The following is a 16,945-nucleotide window of genomic DNA, read 5'->3' as shown; positions in this document are numbered from 1 at the left end:
GGACCTGTACTCTGGGTTCTCTTTTTTTTCTCACGGGTAGGCAACATGTTGCTCATGGATGACTTGCTTCATTTGAGCAAAGGCATACAGCTTTTGGGACAATGTTTATGGCCAACAAGTGATTTAAAAGGAAGTAAATTATTATTGAGAAACTTGCTTTTGTCTCAGAAACAGAAACCACAGTGTCAGCATGTGAGTGTTTGCATGTGTTTGAACCCTTTGAACTGCAATGCATATCATTTTTGTATGTCAGCATTTCCAAATTATCAACAAAAAAGAAGTTTAGTCTTCACAGTAGTAACTTTGTAGTAACTATCAAAATTGAAGCAAAGCATCAATTGGCAAGTATTTAATTATATTTTTTTTAAAGGCATTTCAACTTCAGTAGGAATAGTAACCATCAGCAGGAGCAGCTCATTTTCTTTGTAACACTCGGTAAAAGCCTCCATTTTAACTGTTCTGGTTTGCAATAAGAGGAGATGTTCATGATTATACTCTTGGAGCTGTTAAGAATTGCATTGGTGTATGAGATTATGATTATCAGTTTCTTAACATTATTAGGAAAAGAAGTTCTAAGTCAGTCTTACACAGCATCCCTTCCCCTGCCTAGTAAGGATATATTGCAGTCATTAAGATAATGTTAAGATAGTTGACCCTGTTTTGATTTGATTCATTCCATCCCGCTTGTGGCTGGACAGATGCAGCAGAGTTCAATGCTTTTCAATTTGATGAAATCACTTGGAGATTTCCTTCTGATGAGTTCGTAAAGTTATCTCACAAAGTGCAAGTTGAAAGTAAGGTATGCAAACAGTATTACACAGGGGCGAGATGACAATAAAACTCAATGAATACCAGGACGGAAAGCAACAATGTTTAAAGCATCAGCCTCCGAAGTCTGGCTTTTTCTGTTTGTACAAAGTTATAAAGATTTATTCAATCTTACTGTGTATCTTTTTCATTAAATTACCTTTAATAAGCAGGCTGCCTCTCTGTTTTGTCAGATCTTCTGCATGTGTCTGATTCTCAGCTAGAGGAAGCAATTTTTTTTCTATCCCTATTTGTTCAAAAAGGCAGCTTGGTGAGCTGTTGAGTAAGTGTTTTGAGAGCACCTTGTCTGACAGTCTCCAGTTATTCCAGGCATCCCAAGATGATGTCCGCTTGTAAAAATGCATGTTTGATCAGCTGCTGCTTTGCTTCCAGAGTGTCTGATGAATGAATACTCTAATTCTCCCCTGTCAGAAGTCAGGAGGGGGGTGGTTAACAGCTCAGCTCAAATCTTTGTCCAGTTGTGAAATGACAGCCTACTGTGGTGGAAACTGCACAGACATCCAATGGCCGCCTTTGACTTATGGCTTTGATGTGGGACTTTTAAAATTCAGTACCTTGATGATACTTTTGGGGCACTGCCGTTAAACTTATAATGAAAATGGGAATGGTCCTTTCTGGTGAGACAGATGATTTTGGAACAATCCTGTATACTTTGAGTCTGACATTTTATGGTGTTTCAGGTGCAAGATAGCAGATGGGGTAATCAACTTGATGTAACATCAGGGGACCTACTTATCTGAGCAGCGATTACTTGTAAGCAACAAAGGGGTTAAGTCTGGTCATAGCTGGAAGTTAGAGTTCATGTGAGGTGTCCTGCTGGTAGCTAAGCAATGAGCTTTCCTAAACTATTGCAAGAGTGACCTCTGACTAATCCCTAGATAAATCAGTTGTATAGTGCTGGCTCATCTTTGTGCTCCTCTGGAGTGTAATCTGTCATGATTTTGCAGCATGTGCTGACCTCAGTTTTCTTCATTTGTATGCCCTGGGAGATATTCATTATCTTTTCACCTTTTGCCATTTTTACAATGGAGAGCTCTCTGTTTCCTGGATACAATTAAAATGACAAGTGGTGCAATTTATTAATTTTAAAATGAAAAAACAGTACATCTCCAGGTTTTGAGAGTATTGCAGAACGTTTTTAACAAGCTATTGAAGGAAACAAAAAAGATGCTTAAGAACTTAAGGTGTTCTCCAAATTAGCTGAGTTTACAGCCGGAGCAGACTCCAGAGAACTCAAGTTATGTATAATAGTAATATTTCACCTTCTTTTGGTGCTTTCCATAAGCAGAACTGAAAGTCTTCTACAGATGACACCAGTATCATTACTTCCATGTTTAAGTTGAAACTCTCTTTCAACTTGAGGGCATGGGAGATTCTGATCCATTGTCTGATGACTTGATCACACCAGCTTGACAATAAAATATGTGAGAAGAGAGTATGTAATTGATAGTGCAGCAGTTAAAAGGGTTTCATGGTACCATTCTCCCAAAGATTATTTGTTTTCACTATGCAAAAATTAACATGGTGTATTTTGCGTGCTTTCATTTCCTGCAGCTTTAAAGGGTCTCTATGCTAGGTAACACATATTTCATAATAATGTTCGCTTTCACAGAATATGTGAACCAGGCACTTGGCAAGTGTTCACCAAAGTGTCTCCTCTAACACTGGTACATCAGTTTCTGCTTGTGTATAGAAGACAAGTAAGGCAGAGATCATGTGCTGTGGTCATGCCTGGGTCAGCCCAGATCCCAGGTATTGAGCTTCCAGCCTCTGTTTCTGTGCTCAGAACATCTTCTTTTCTCCAGTGGAGAAAAGTGAAGAAGATGTCAGTGAGAAATGCCGTTAGGCTTTAAAAATCCCAGTTAAACATGAAATATATTTTGAAACGTATTTTTTGGACTAATGTTTCATGGCTAATGACAATGAATGATTTTACAAATAATTAATTTACTGCTTAGTCATTAGCAATTGTTATGACTCAAGGTGCAGCTGAACAGTTCTTTGAATTGTTAATGTGTGACGTCTTTGAAAACTGGGATGTGTCAGGTCAGAGCATGTTAGATCCAGATAGTCAAAATAAACTGACAGATACAGGGCGTGCAGGTGGAGCAGACCAAGAAATGTGGCTACTCTTCTGCACAATAAGTGACACTTGCTACCGGAGCACAGTATTACTTCTTTTCCCTCCTGTCACCACTGAATAGTTCAAAGCACTTAGTCTCTGATAATAATCCTTAGTGTTTACATAGCACTTCACATATTCTGGGTGCTTTACAAAAGTTACATTGTTAATCCACACAACAGCCCTTTGAAGGTGGAAAAAATAATTATCTGTGTCAGGCCACACCTTTTGGCATGTGCCAACACAAGTGAATTTGGAGGCTTTGGCACTGGGAATGCTGGGATGACATGGCTCCATGGGGAAGGAGTGGCTGTGCCTACTGTGCAAAGGAGCACTGCACTGAGGAAGAAAGGATTCCTGCATGTAGGACAGTGCTGGGATGGTATTTATTGGTGCTGCCTGGTTGCAGGGGAGCCATCTCCAGAGGAAAGTGACCTCCCAGAGAGTGTCCCAGCTCAGCAGCTGAAGAGAATGGAGAAATATATTTCTGCTACATGGGCTATAGGAAGCAGCTGGAAAGTAAGAAGACAAAACAGGGGTGCTTTCCCATTTTATGGAGGCCAAGAGACAGATCCAGGAACAGGATACCAGAACTAATTTAAGGCTGCAAAGAATTTTGTGATTAAAATAGTTTATTCAGAAGGTTGATGAAGGGCAAGATGTTGCCTCCTGCCCTTGATGTGAGAGGTGCTGGGAAGGCTGCCTGGACCTGGCAGCTGCTCTTCTTGATCAGTCCAAGAGCATTAGAAAACTGCTGAATGAATTCTTGTTTATTTATTTATCTAATAGTTAAATTACTTCTATTTGAAAAGCAAATCCTGGATTTGTAGAGTTGCCAGTTTTTATAATGGCTCCTAACAGATGCTGCACATGCTGGGCTGAATTTCAAAGGTCTTTGCTCTGAACAAATGCTGCTAAACACGTGGAGCCTTGTTTGCTGCCACACAACATTGAGCTTAGGAAAAGGTGAAGCTAAATATATTGCGCTGATTCATGTTAAACCTTCCAGTCCTGGTGCATTTTACAACTGCCTTTCATTTCACGCTAAATGTAAAAAGCAGTTTTGGTCTTTTAGAAGAGCAAGTAACTGTAGCAGTAGAAGCATCACACAAAAGTGGAGCACAATTGCCCAAAGAGTGAACTTGGGTCCTACCCTGACAAGTGACTGGGGAGGGCAGGTGTTGGGGAGAGCACAGGCTGGTGAGTACTGCAAAAAAATTCCTTGTATGTCTCCCAAACCACATTTCATGCTGAAAAAAAGCGGTGTTCAAGGAAAAAAAATATGGACACATTTTGGTTTCAAGTTTACAATCACTAGTATTTTTTAGGAAATACTATATTTATTTCAACATTTATTGAGGTCAGCCCTATTTTGTGAGCCTTGACATGAAATATGCCAAATATTATTTCATCTTATAACATGGATTTGTTCTTCTGTTGCTTTATTGTTTTGCATGCATTTGTCTGCTGGGCATCCTCCTTCTGATGGAAGATGCCTGGTCCCTTGAAGACAGTGCTCCCTTTAGCCTGCTGGGGCTGGCCACCTGCAGCTAGGAAGTTAATCAAGCTGCTTTCTGTGAGGCTCACAAAGCATTTGGTACTACAGAGAACTCTTACGTTGATATCTGAGGAAAGAAAGCCAATGGGTTTCACAAGAAAGTGCTTGAAAACCCTTGCAGTGGTTAATTATTCCAAGACTGAATAAGCTATTTGAAATGGGTGGAATATTAGATGTATTTCTCTGTTCCTATAACATCAATACTTCTAAGTTATTTGGGAACATTGATAAAGCAGTTATGATGATGTTTAACACTTCCACACTGCTTTTCTCTTCAGTGCATTGTATAAACTTTTATTTCATCTTATCAACGAGGAAGTCATTTGGAAAAATTTTCAGTGCTCTTGGTTTTGTTATAGGTGCCTCACGGGCCACATAGAACTGATCTTTATTAAACAGATTTGTGTAGTTGTTCTCTCAGATACAAAGATATGTGAATGTTCTGACTGTAGATACTGCAGGTTATTTTGGTCATATGCTGTCACAAATATGCAGTGGGGATGCTGAGAGAATGGTTGTTAAAAATAGGATGCTTACTTAGGTCAGAATTATGCTTTCATTGCTGGAAACAATCGTATCAGCTGCATATATGTACATGTGTCCTTGCTCAGTTTGGAATTCTGCTTTATAGTGTAGGATGTAGAACATGTCACTTGGTTTAAACTAGGTTTATGTTGGTCCTTGGTTAATCTATGGCTCTCAGAGCAGCTGCAGCTAATGGAAGTACAGCGAGATTTCAAATGTGCCAACATTTCAGTGAGTCCTATCTGACCTGTCAGCAATGTCACTAGTTTTTATGTGATTTTCATGGGTTGGTTTTCCTGCTGCCATAATTCAGCTGTAGGATGGCGTATCACTAAGTTCCTTTTCTGTTTTTGATGGGCATGACGCACATCGATGTTAGTGTTAATTATGTGGGTATGCTGAGAACAGGATCTATCCCAAATGTTCCCTGAGTCACAGGTTCCTTCCCTGGAAGTTTGTGGCAGGTTCTTTGATCTTTCAAAATTTAACTGTTTTTAAAATATAAAGCAATTTCAGGGCTTACAAGTCTACCTACTGCCACAGAACTGCAGTAGAGAAACAACGGTGAGATAAAGCAGACCTGACTACCACTGCTAGATTAAATAAAAGCTATTTTTAATGTTCTTGTTCTTGCAATGGAGCAGTAGGAGATTTCAGTGTTTTAAGACTGCAGGATCTTAGCAGCAGTTTGTGCTGTTTTGATTTAAATAGAAAACTGTCATATAACATGGGGCTGGTTACCTTAACCACAACCTAAACCCTGTTCTTCTAAAAGAAAAGAATAAACCAGTAGCAACTCCACAAAAATAAGGGCGGTAGATTTAATTAAAGCTCTTAGCACTGGAACAGTGAGGGGAGGTGTTCTGAAGGCCTTCAAACCACCCTGTCAAGAAGCTTCCTTAAAAACATCATCACCTTGGCAATATCCTCAAGGTTAACAAAGGTAGATGGTTCAGGATGAAAGATACAGTGAGTACTAATGTCTTTATCATCAAATTGCCCTGTTATTTGGTCTTTTTGTTTTATATTAAAGATATCTTAGTGATCTTTTCTGCCAGTCCCATCTATGTTATCTGGCATTGAGACAAAGCACTTCAAAGACCATATCAGAGTGTTTTAAAATCAGCTGTTAAGGATACACTTTTGACAAGTAGAGATGGTAGTGCCTTGGGTTTGAATGGTTTGATACGAATATTGAAGTTGATGTCAATAATTATGCATTCCTTCTGTTTGTTTCCCATGATGATGTTTTTGTGGTGTGTATGCATATATACATCTATTGGCCATTGTTTGCAGCAGAGTCATGAGTCTGAAACATGAGATCAAGTGATATATCCAATGCATCAGTCATAGGAAACAAAAAACTACAAAAACAGTGTTGTGCTTTGATGATTAAATTGAATAGCTCTGGGCTTCTTTAATCCTCTCTGAAATGCTTATTGATGGGTAGGGTTTTAACTGTTTTAGTGTTCCTGCTTCAGAGAGGGATTTTCTAGTGGTGTAAAGGCAAAAAGGTAAACAAAGAGAATCTGTAGGGATTTTTCAGTCTGTGTCTCAATTAGCCTGATCTGTTTGGACAGTTTGCTACGGAAATAAGGGGTGGCACGCAGCAGGCTGTTTTCTTTTTGAGGGAACCAGCTTCAGTGGGCATAGGGATCTTAAGGAATAAAAAATTGTTTGAAAAGAGACAACTCTGCCTGTAATGTTAGTAACTTTGATGTTGTATTTCTTGTACTGTTTTTGTTTTTTCACCTCAATTTTTCTGCCAGTCAACTGACATGATTAAAAGCTGTTGTAGATAGTGACAGCTGTCAATGATTACTCAGTGTTGCTGCAGCACTCTGGACACGTTGGAGGTACCCACTGACAGTCTTGTTATTGCTGTGACATCATGAAAGTAGCATTTTCTACATCTGAGCCCTTATGACAATCCCTAGATTTCTATGAAGTACAAAATTTAAGGTTAGCAGTAATCAATGCTATTAGAAGTGTTACATTAAGATATATGCTCAACAAAGATTGAGGGGTTTTTGCATCTTGAAAAAGAACATGTTTTTAAACCACTTTCTTCTTTCTTGTACACTGTCATTTTATTCATGTTCTGCAAAACCCATTTCTGCATTTAAGTATCTCATCAGTTTGTAGCAACTTTTTTCCCCCAATACTGAACCTCCTTTGAGCAGAAACTGTCTTCAGTGTTAAATTTTGCAATAGTTTTTCAAAGCCTAAAAAATCCCTGCTAGAACGTAGGTTGTAATCTCAAGCTTCCAGGAGTTAGGTAAGTCTCCATCTATTCTCTTTTGGCACTCTGACAATAAATTTCCTCATAAACATATTGCCTGTCGACAGAATTTTGTAGGCAAAGCAAAATTGTCTTTAAAATATACCAGCATATGCACAAATCTATTTCTGTCCTTTACTGGAATTATGATATGAAAAATTAGTGACATTTATTGCTCATTCTGTGGCCATTACTTGTCATAAGGAGTAGAGTTGTGTATGGCTTGGATACAGCATCTGAGTATTACTTTTCAGAATTAGACATCAGCGTTATTTTTGTGATAGATAACACTATTTCGAGTTATCAGTTATTTATTCCATAGTGTGTTGCTGTTCTTTATTTGACAAGTAATAGCTCACAGGACTTGAAAGTATAGGCCTGAGAATGAATATGGAAGATTTCTGAATCAGATCCACTGCTGCTGCAAGCAATATCAGCCTATCTTTTTAAGTTTCAGCTCGTGAAGTGTTTGGGCCTATCATTTTAAAACTCAAATTTAGTTTTGGTTTTGTCACTTCTTTATTCTTCTGCATTGTTCAGAAACAGCAAAAGCTGAATGTGATCCTGACTGATGCTTGAATGTAACACTGTTTTGGTGAATGGTAAACTGCTCCCAGTCAATTTGTTTCAATCTGCTGGGGTTAAATAGCTCTTTTCAAGATAATCTGGCTTAATATTGTATCGCTAGAATGTAGTTCTAGATCCTAGAGGGGTGATTGTTACACATCTTTGGGTGAGAGGACTCCTCAACCTTCTTGTCTCTCAACTTGCTTTGCCTCATTTCTTATTGTAAAAGCAGAATTAAAATGTTCCCCCTATTCAGAAGTAATCTTGATTTTAAAATCACCTAATTATGTGCTTTGTTCAGAGAAAAAGCTCCAAGAAGATGAAGTAGTATTGCATAGATAATGGATTGTGGCATCAGGCTGCAAAGTGGTGTCACACATAACACTCTTGCCCTACTTACTTGTTTCATTGGCTGAAAGTTTTAATTATAGCACTTTTTGGTTTTTTTCCTGACTGGTGACATGTTAAGTGCTAAAGTGTCAGGTCAAAGGTTGGGGGCTAATGATTTACTGAAAATAACTTTAAAGGTGGTGTTTATATCCAGGAAAGAACTCAGGGTGTTGCTATTTGTGTTTTCTGGGGGAGTCTTCCTTTGTTTTCCTTGTTTTTTTAATTTCATTTTTAATGCAGCCTGTTTATGAAAATTTAATTGGGTATAAGCAGAGATTATATTTTAGACAGACCATTGCTTATACCAAGCCATTAAAAATAATTCTCACCATGTTACATGTACCCTCGAAGCTATTTTTGTTTTACTTGTTTTCTATTCAATGTGACATTTTGCTTCTTTAATGACAATGAAAAAGCCCTCTGCTGAGGTGGCACAGCTGCCTGTCAGGACTACCCCACTCTTCTTAAAAGACTTTAGTATCTTGCTGGCTGTAGTAGAACATCCAAGTCTTCCCTGGGTTGTAGCAGTGAGAGCTCATCCCTCATCCACTGCTGCCATTGTGTTTGGGGTGTTGTGTTGTGCTGTCCTTTCTCCTTCTTCAAATGTTGAGTGTGATCTTGGGTATTTTGTTGTGTTTTCCTTTCTCTCTGCCAAAAAGCACAAAGAATAATATGCTAGTGGATGGTCACTCCAGTGTGTTAATGCAAAACAATGGACTAATGTACTTTGGGAGACAAGAGTGGCTTTGAGTGTGGATGGAAGGCTGGCAGGGCAATGCCAGAGGACTCACTGCAGACAATGAGTGAGCCCTTTGTTTTGCATGATTGCTGTAGATGCTGCAAACACAAATATTCATTGTAGAAGAGATGGCAGCAATGTTTTCAGCTCGCATGGAGCCAGCCATGTCTTCTCTAGGCAAATTTGCGAGAAGCATATGTGTATATGTATTTGTACAGTAATATAATCATGGATCTCGTATTCCTGAACACATGGTTAAGTGCTAAGAAGAGTACATATTCACATCTTATGGTGTGGGGGAAGGAAACTCTAGGGTAGTTAGCAACAGTGTTCTTAAGGAGAAATTATTTCAACTTAATCTTTTCATTACTGTCTTTGAAAACATGAGACTCCCTCCCCTGCAGTGCTCTGAAGAGTCAAGTGTTTCCTACCACTCCTGAGCTCCTGAGGAGAGACTAGGGACTATAAAACCAGCATGCACTTTCCATACTCTCACACACATCCATCAGGGATGTGACAGTTAGAATGAGAAGTCTTAATTTAGATCTTCATCTCAAGGGTTAGTTTATTGTTGACTGTTTTATCAGAAGTCTGTAGTACTCAAGTTGCATTACTTTGTTTTCTGAACATCTTCTGTACTTTGGGAACCTCACTAAAAATAAACTTAGTCATCATAGGACTTGAGCTTCCTGAGTCTTCATATATTTAATGATATTTAATACATGAAAGAGAGCTGATGATCTACAAATGAAAACCTTGTTGTGTTCTTGCTTACCTCCTGTGTTAGGCAGTTTCTGAATTGAGATCAGGAGTTCCACAGTTTATAATGGTATGAGGTTGTTTTTCTATTTGAAAACATGTAAGAGGAATGAAGGAGAGAGCAATGCCAGTCCTATGATGAAGTTCTCTCTGGTTTTGACTCATTGCAGGAATTGTCTATACAACAGGAAGGTTGTTATCAGTTTTCCATTTAAGCCTAGATGTGTTGCACTTAGTTGGACTTCTCCCACATCCTTCTGCTCTTTTTGACCATGAGCACCCATATAGCTCACGCCATCTCTCAATGTGCACAGTTACAGGCTGTCCCTTGCGCACAACACCCTGCTGCTGCTGGACTCTGGGAGGGGGAATGGGGAAGAAGCAAGAGTGTTTCTGCTTCCTTTCCCAGCTAAAAATTCTCGTCAGTACTGCCAGCCCTCCCAGGCACCACAGACTTTCTTCAAGGAGGAAGCAGCAGGCTTGATGGACTCTGTGACAAGAGGTCTCAGCAACTGATGTTTTCACCTTCCTATGGCCAAGACTGCTGTCTCCGGCCATTCAATCTCTGTAACCTGGACTGCACACCACCTAGTATCAAGCTGAATAGCTATGCTTTCCCACGACTTTCCTCCTGAGACTGACAGCTTGGTGTATGTGAATGTGTGAACTGTGCTGTAGTCATTCACACCCATCGTATGTGTTAAATGGAAGTTGAGAACATAAAGTTAGGTTGCTTTGATCTTCTTAACATTTTTCTATTAGATTTAAATCAACATTCATCTATTTCAAGTAATTTCCTTTTACCAAGATGTGGAAAATGTGCTTCAATTGATGCCTTCATCTAATTAAAGGAATCCCACCTTGGCTCTCCAGCTGTGAGTGCCATCACCAGAGGCCCCTTTAGCCTACATCTTTGTGCAACACAAAGTGGATGCTGGAGTTGTGCTCTTATCTGGGGGCTTGACAATGTGTTTGAAGATAGGTAACAGCTTAAGAGTAACAACGTGATCTATAATTTACCCTCATAATTTCAGCAGCAGCTTATTTTTAAACTATCTCAGAAGTAGCACCCCAGATCTTCTGGAGGGCCTTTAGACTGCAAAAACCACAAATAATTTTTCTATGCATATTTCTTCACTTCCCCGCATAGCATTTACTGTCAGCCTCAGCAGACAGTTGGAGGCAGTGCAGACTGTGTATGTGCTGCCTGAAACTTCATTCAGTTACTGTGCTATAAGTGCAGCTGGCCTGGGGCTTGCCTGTACTTTCTGTATTCCAGCCTCAGCTCTGTAAAACTTTGGGATAAGATTTTATTCCTTCTTTCTTCACTTTCCAGTGTTTAAGATGATAAGTTAAACTCACCTAGATCATCAAAGTATATTGAAATATAATTTGTTTTATCTTACTTTGCCTTGGAAATGAAAAATACCGTATAAAGCATGTATAGTCTTTATTTTAAAAGATTCAGGCTATATAAATGCTAATTTCTATCATTATTTTGTATTGTGTTTATTAGTAATACAAGTGGGGTTTATAGATAGAGCCCTCTTGGAGATGGGAGAAAATTGTATTAGTAGCAAATGGAGATTATTTTTTTTTTGAATGAGAAGAAATTACTTGACAACAAAAGGATTGTCTTTGCTCCAGAGCTTCTATTTGTGTCCTGAACAGCCCTGCTTGAATTTTTTCAGATTCAGAACAATTCTGGAAAAAGCTGGTGATTAGATCAGAAGGATTAAAGGTTTTTGTTGCTGACTCTGCTGTTGATTTCTTTATCTGTAAGATGGCATTAATGATCTTTACTAATGAGCACTGATTACTTAGTGGAGCACTGTACCGCAGACTCTGGGTAGAAGTAGCTGTGGGCGCACGTAGTGACTAGTGGTGAGAGGTACTTAACTGTAGCCATGTTCTCTAGAGCAGCTGTGCTGGCTGGCTGGACCGTGGCAGCAGCATCCATCCAGGCTACACACTCTGCTCGCAGGCAGTCCAGTCAGCCAGTTAGGCAGCTTGATCACTAACAGCCATGCTTCTGCCACATGCCACGTTATTGCTGTGCTGCTAACATTTGTGGTGGAATATATGTTGCTAAGTCAAGGACATGTAAAATAAGGGTCCCTGAGACAACAGCTAGTGGTTAACCTGTCTTTGTGTTTCAGAGATGAGCGAAATCAGTCAATCATTGTCAGTGGGGAATCTGGAGCTGGAAAGACCGTCTCTGCTAAGTATGCCATGAGGTACTTTGCCACAGTCAGTGGATCTGCCAGTGAAGCCAATGTTGAGGAGAAGGTCTTGGCCTCCAATCCCATCATGGAGGTAAGAAAGCTACTGCACTAACCCCCACCCTCCAGCTGCAGTTATTATCCTGGGACTAACATGAGCATTCAATAGCAAGAGTAATCCATACTTCTTTTAAAGATCAAAGAACATAGAATAAATATATGTTATAATTTTGCTTTTAATCCATTTACCATTAGGTGCTTTAGGCATCATTTTGCATTGCATTTATGAAAGACTGAGAGAAGACAGGAGGTAATGTTTCAGTCTTGTTAATGTACTTCACATAACAAAGTAATTTTTATATGAATACTGCTTTAAAATTATTCAGCTTTGTAACACTGGTAGTTCCCAGACCACTAGCTAAGTGCAAGTGCAGAAGACTTTTTGTCTGCAAAACTCCAAAGAAGATTGAAACTTACAGTCTTACTCACCAAACGTGTGCATCCCACAGTGGGAGCAGGTAGATTATACTTTGAAGTGAGAAGGATTGTTGCGTAAAGTAAATGTTCAATTTCAAGAAGTGTGATTAGGGAACATAGACTGAGAAAGTAAAGTTACATGAGATGCACAAAGTTTCTTTCAGAGGGGAAAAACACTACAGAAGATGTACTTTTTCTATAATTAGCTTAGACTAATGTTTCAGTTCTGGAAATGTGTGTAACAAACTGTAGTCAAGTCCCAGAGCCATTGACTTGGGAGTACAACTGCTGGCAATAGACTGAGATAACATGTACAATTCCTTCCTTCTTCAGGATCTCTCTTCTCCAGGAGACTCAGGGGGTGCTGTAATTCTGATGAGGTAGCCAAGCAGAAAACATTTCTTAGGCTCATCTAAATTGCTTTTTATGTCTTTGCCTACATTTGTAGAGTCAAGTTGTAGATGAAGTTAAGGGACTACATTAAGAAATGATTCATCAGACAGAAACAGTCTTGGGGGAATTCCTTGAGAGAATTAGCACTGTCCATAGGCACGCACATGTGCATGCCTATGTACAAACCAAGAAAATGCTTAGGACAGCTAATGCCTTGGTGGATGCTTAGCAAGATAGGTAGATGTCTGTGCAATAGTGTGAAGTATAGTGGATAGACATGAGGAAAAGGAGAGTATGCAGAGAAATATTAAATGCAAAATGCTGCCATTGTTTTCTTTCTCAGGTATTTTTAAAAATGAACTATGTTTTATTCCTTCTTTCCTCCTGGCATGAGGAGGCCGTGACACTCAAACTATAGCTGCCTCATCACAGGTGTGTGTGTTCTGTGACAAGGTAATTGTGCCTGGTTTGTGGTGCTGTGTGGTACTTTGAAACTGTTTTGCGGTGAGGGAGCCCTGGCACAGGCTGCCCAGGGAGGGTGCAGAGTCTCCTTCTCTGGAGGTTTCCCAACTCCTCCTGGATGTGTTCCGGTGCGACCTGATCAAGGCGAACCTGCTTTAGAAGAGAGTTGGACTGGATGATCGCTAAAGGTCACTTCCAACTCCTAACACTCTGTGATTCTGTGATTCTATGATAAAACAGTCTATGCTGTGATGGCCAGTGGGCTCTGCTGTTGAGGGCTCCAAATGTCCAGCTATGGGAGGAGGCCAGCCTTGAGCTGCACCTACCCCAGCGGGAGCAGCCTGGGCTCTGGTGAGCAATGGCAGTTTTGCAGACGTGAGGGAATCCCAGAGTGCTTGCAGTGAGTGACATACCATCCTTGGCTATGTTGAGACTCAGTGTGTGGCTAACGGCCCAGGGGGTGACTAATAGGGCCATGGGTTCTAAACTTCCCTTCTATGGAGGTGGTACCTGGGACCAGGCAGCCAACCACGTGCTCACCACTGGTCTGCTAAGGGACAGCCATGGTAGGAGGCTGCAGGACAGGTCTGCAGTTTGCTAGTTCTTTGCTTGGTGAAATGCAAACTGTCTACAAGTGTCCCTATTCCACTTATTTTATTTGGTCTCAAAACATAAACCAAACATCTTTCTCTCTCACTCTTTGGTGCCCACCTCCCAGTCAAGGACAGATCATCATTAATTTTCTGGTTTAATTTCCAAAATTAAATTGAGGACTAGAAATGAACTTTCCATCCATGTTGGTTTTTATCCACAAAAAACTATGATGGTGCTTTGTTTTTATTTTCTAGGGATAACAACTATTTCATGAACCTGGGTATATCTAAAGTTTCAGTTAAACGTTGCTATAATTGGATCACAGTTACCCTTTTAACTTCAAACAGTTGAGCTTAAGTAAGCTTTAGAGTGAGTGTTACGAAATCTGGTGTTGAGACAGACTCTAGGATAGCAAAATTAATATTTCAAACTCTTCAGTTGATAAATCAGCAGAAACACAGATTAACTCATGTAGGTTAGGAAGAAAATGAGTAATTCATTTTAGATTGCTCCTAAGGTTTTACAAAACATAATTTCAGGTTTTAAGTTCTGTTTGTACAACCTAGACATCAGCATTTTACGAGGTACCATCCCTAGTGTCAGAATTTCACATCATCTTTGCCTACTAAACACTCTGTGATATCACGTGACCACTAGACATTTCTAGCAACCATTTGAATACTTAGTTTTTCAGTCAATAGCTGTATACAGTTTTCCTATTGCAAATGTAGAAATTGTCAAGTCTTAAAACACATTGTTATATATAATTTCCTGGCTCTCATTCTTTGATAGCCTGTACAGTTATGCAAATTTTGCAGCTTAGTATGTACTCTGGTAAGCAGTCATAGATACCAAAGGCTTTCTTAACTGTTTTTATAAGTAATGCCTTTCAAAGTAATAATTGGTTTCTGAAAATACTGTAATATTATATTGCTACTACCACCAACAAAATACATCGTAGTAGCAATCATTTTAAAACACAAGAAATGTCATTTGAGTTTATTCAGTTTGAGGGAATTCAGTATTTCTTAGAACTGCAGAGATGTGATTTGTTCTCACATCCTTTGTAGCAACTGTTTATCTGACATGCACTTTGGCATCTGCTGAGTCAGGTGTGCGTGCTGCTGTCATGGGCATTCTGAAAGTTTCATCCCCTCTTCCTGTGCTGTACTTGGCCAGCTCTAACTGACTCATTGGCCTTTTGCTTACAGATTTGGAGTACTGATGCTCAACATTGCTCTCATTTGTTTTTCCCAAGTATTGTTTCAGTACAGAGCTCCCTTGAGTGGCTGTGGGAACTAGGACATAGATAGAACTGTTCTTTATTTATGGTTCAGATTTAGGTACTTGATAAAGTACACACAGTGGCATATGATGAAAGGGAGTGTGCTATATCTGAATTACTCCAAATGCCATTGTTTTTGATGCAGAGATATCTTTAAGTTTGGGTTTTTTTCGGAAGGTAAGTTGCTATATGATGTCTAAAATGTGATCTAATTGATAAGAGAAAATGCTTTTCTTTGATGTTCAGAATGTTGTGCTTTGCATGCCTTGAATTTGGATATATCCAGGTGGTGCTTGTTGCAGGGTGAATCCTAATGCTGGTGAGGTAAGGAAGAGTTGCACCAAGGCCATTTAAGTCATCATCTGTCCTGAACATCCCAAAGCCATGTATAATAGAGGAAATACATTAAATATTGTTTATTGCCTATGAAACTCTGTTGAATTAATCTAAGAAAGTTATGTGCATAGGGCAGCATTGAAGACTACTTCTGAGTCAGGAACCAAGCTGCTATGGAAGAGATTCAGTTCCAGGGAAACGACATTAGTCTGTACATGTTATTTTTCAGATTATATTTAGGCACACAGTAAATATTTCTTAATTATATGTTTGCAGATGTAGTTTGGAAATGAGGTTGATTATAGAGTAATATTAATAATAAATGCTTAGCCAGACAGAACATAGAGGCTGTTGGCTGGACTGTGGGTTCGTTCAGTCTATAGAAGAATCTTGATGTATGTGAGGATTCTGATAGACTTGAATTCCTTTTAAAAAACTTCAGAGATCAATAAAGGTTTTTAGCTCAAAAACTAGACTATGTGGACATAAAATAATTGCTGGGAAGATCAGCTACTGATCTCGCATTAATGAAATGATGCAACAATAATTCTTGATTATTTTGAAACTGAGACAAAAATAATATTATTAAGTCTTTACGAGCCATGTAGATGATGGTTAGATAGATGGACTTATTTCTAAAAGCTATTTAACCTTTACAATATTCCCTTTCTTCAGTCTATCGGAAATGCCAAAACTACGAGGAATGACAACAGCAGTCGCTTTGGAAAATATATTGAAATTGGTTTTGATAAGAGGTATCGAATAATTGGTGCTAACATGAGAACTTACCTCTTGGAAAAATCAAGAGTGGTGTTTCAGGTAATACTGATGCAATCTTCTTATTGTGTATGTGTGTGACTATGCTAAAAAAGAAAAACCTGTTGCTGGCTGATATTGGATATCTCTCCTAAGAGATGGCTGTGATAGTGTATCTGTAATACAGCACATGTGGGGAGAGAGGAGAAAAGGAAACCTAAGTCAGCCTTTCATTACATGAATTGTTCATGGTTGTAAAGCATTTATTTAAAAGGCTGCATATTTAAACATTAGATACTTCAGTGTACTATGAGGCAGGAGCTTTTGCTTTACAGAATAGGGCTTCAAAACCTGACAGAAGCCACTCATGCTTAGGAAGAGCACTGTTATGGTTCATAAAGCTGCCCTCTTCACTCACTTTCTATCTTTTGTTAAACTCTACTACTATCACAATAATTATGAATGAGTCCTAATTGCACTTATTTAGCCAAATAAGAATATGTAATTTCATCTCTCTTCGCTGTTTCATACTTGAACCAACACACAACCTTTTTGTCTCCCACACTTCTTCTGAATCTTTGCTTACCTTACAGGCTAGAGCTCAGTAAAAATGAACTTGCACCTTTAGGCAGCCAGTCAAGGATAAACCAA

The 16,945-nt window shown here is 39.2% G+C and overlaps 1 protein-coding gene across 4 annotated transcripts in view; it reads left to right on the top strand.

Annotated features, from left to right (window-relative positions):
- MYO5A (myosin VA) overlaps positions 1–16,945 on the top strand; it is a 100,960-nt gene that overhangs the window by 31,498 nt on the left and 52,517 nt on the right. For all 4 annotated transcript variants that reach the window (XM_061999276.1, XM_061999274.1, XM_061999275.1 and 1 more), the window contains exons 5-6: positions 11,929–12,085; positions 16,214–16,357. In XM_061999276.1, the coding sequence (XP_061855260.1) occupies positions 11,929–12,085; positions 16,214–16,357 (301 nt within the window). The remainder of the gene's footprint in view (positions 1–11,928; positions 12,086–16,213; positions 16,358–16,945) is intronic.

Source organism: Colius striatus, chromosome 7, assembly GCF_028858725.1.
Source record: "Colius striatus isolate bColStr4 chromosome 7, bColStr4.1.hap1, whole genome shotgun sequence".
Taxonomy (NCBI): domain Eukaryota; kingdom Metazoa; phylum Chordata; class Aves; order Coliiformes; family Coliidae; genus Colius; species Colius striatus.
Note: the sequence above shows the minus strand (reverse complement) of the source record. Positions and strands in the feature narration are given on the sequence as shown.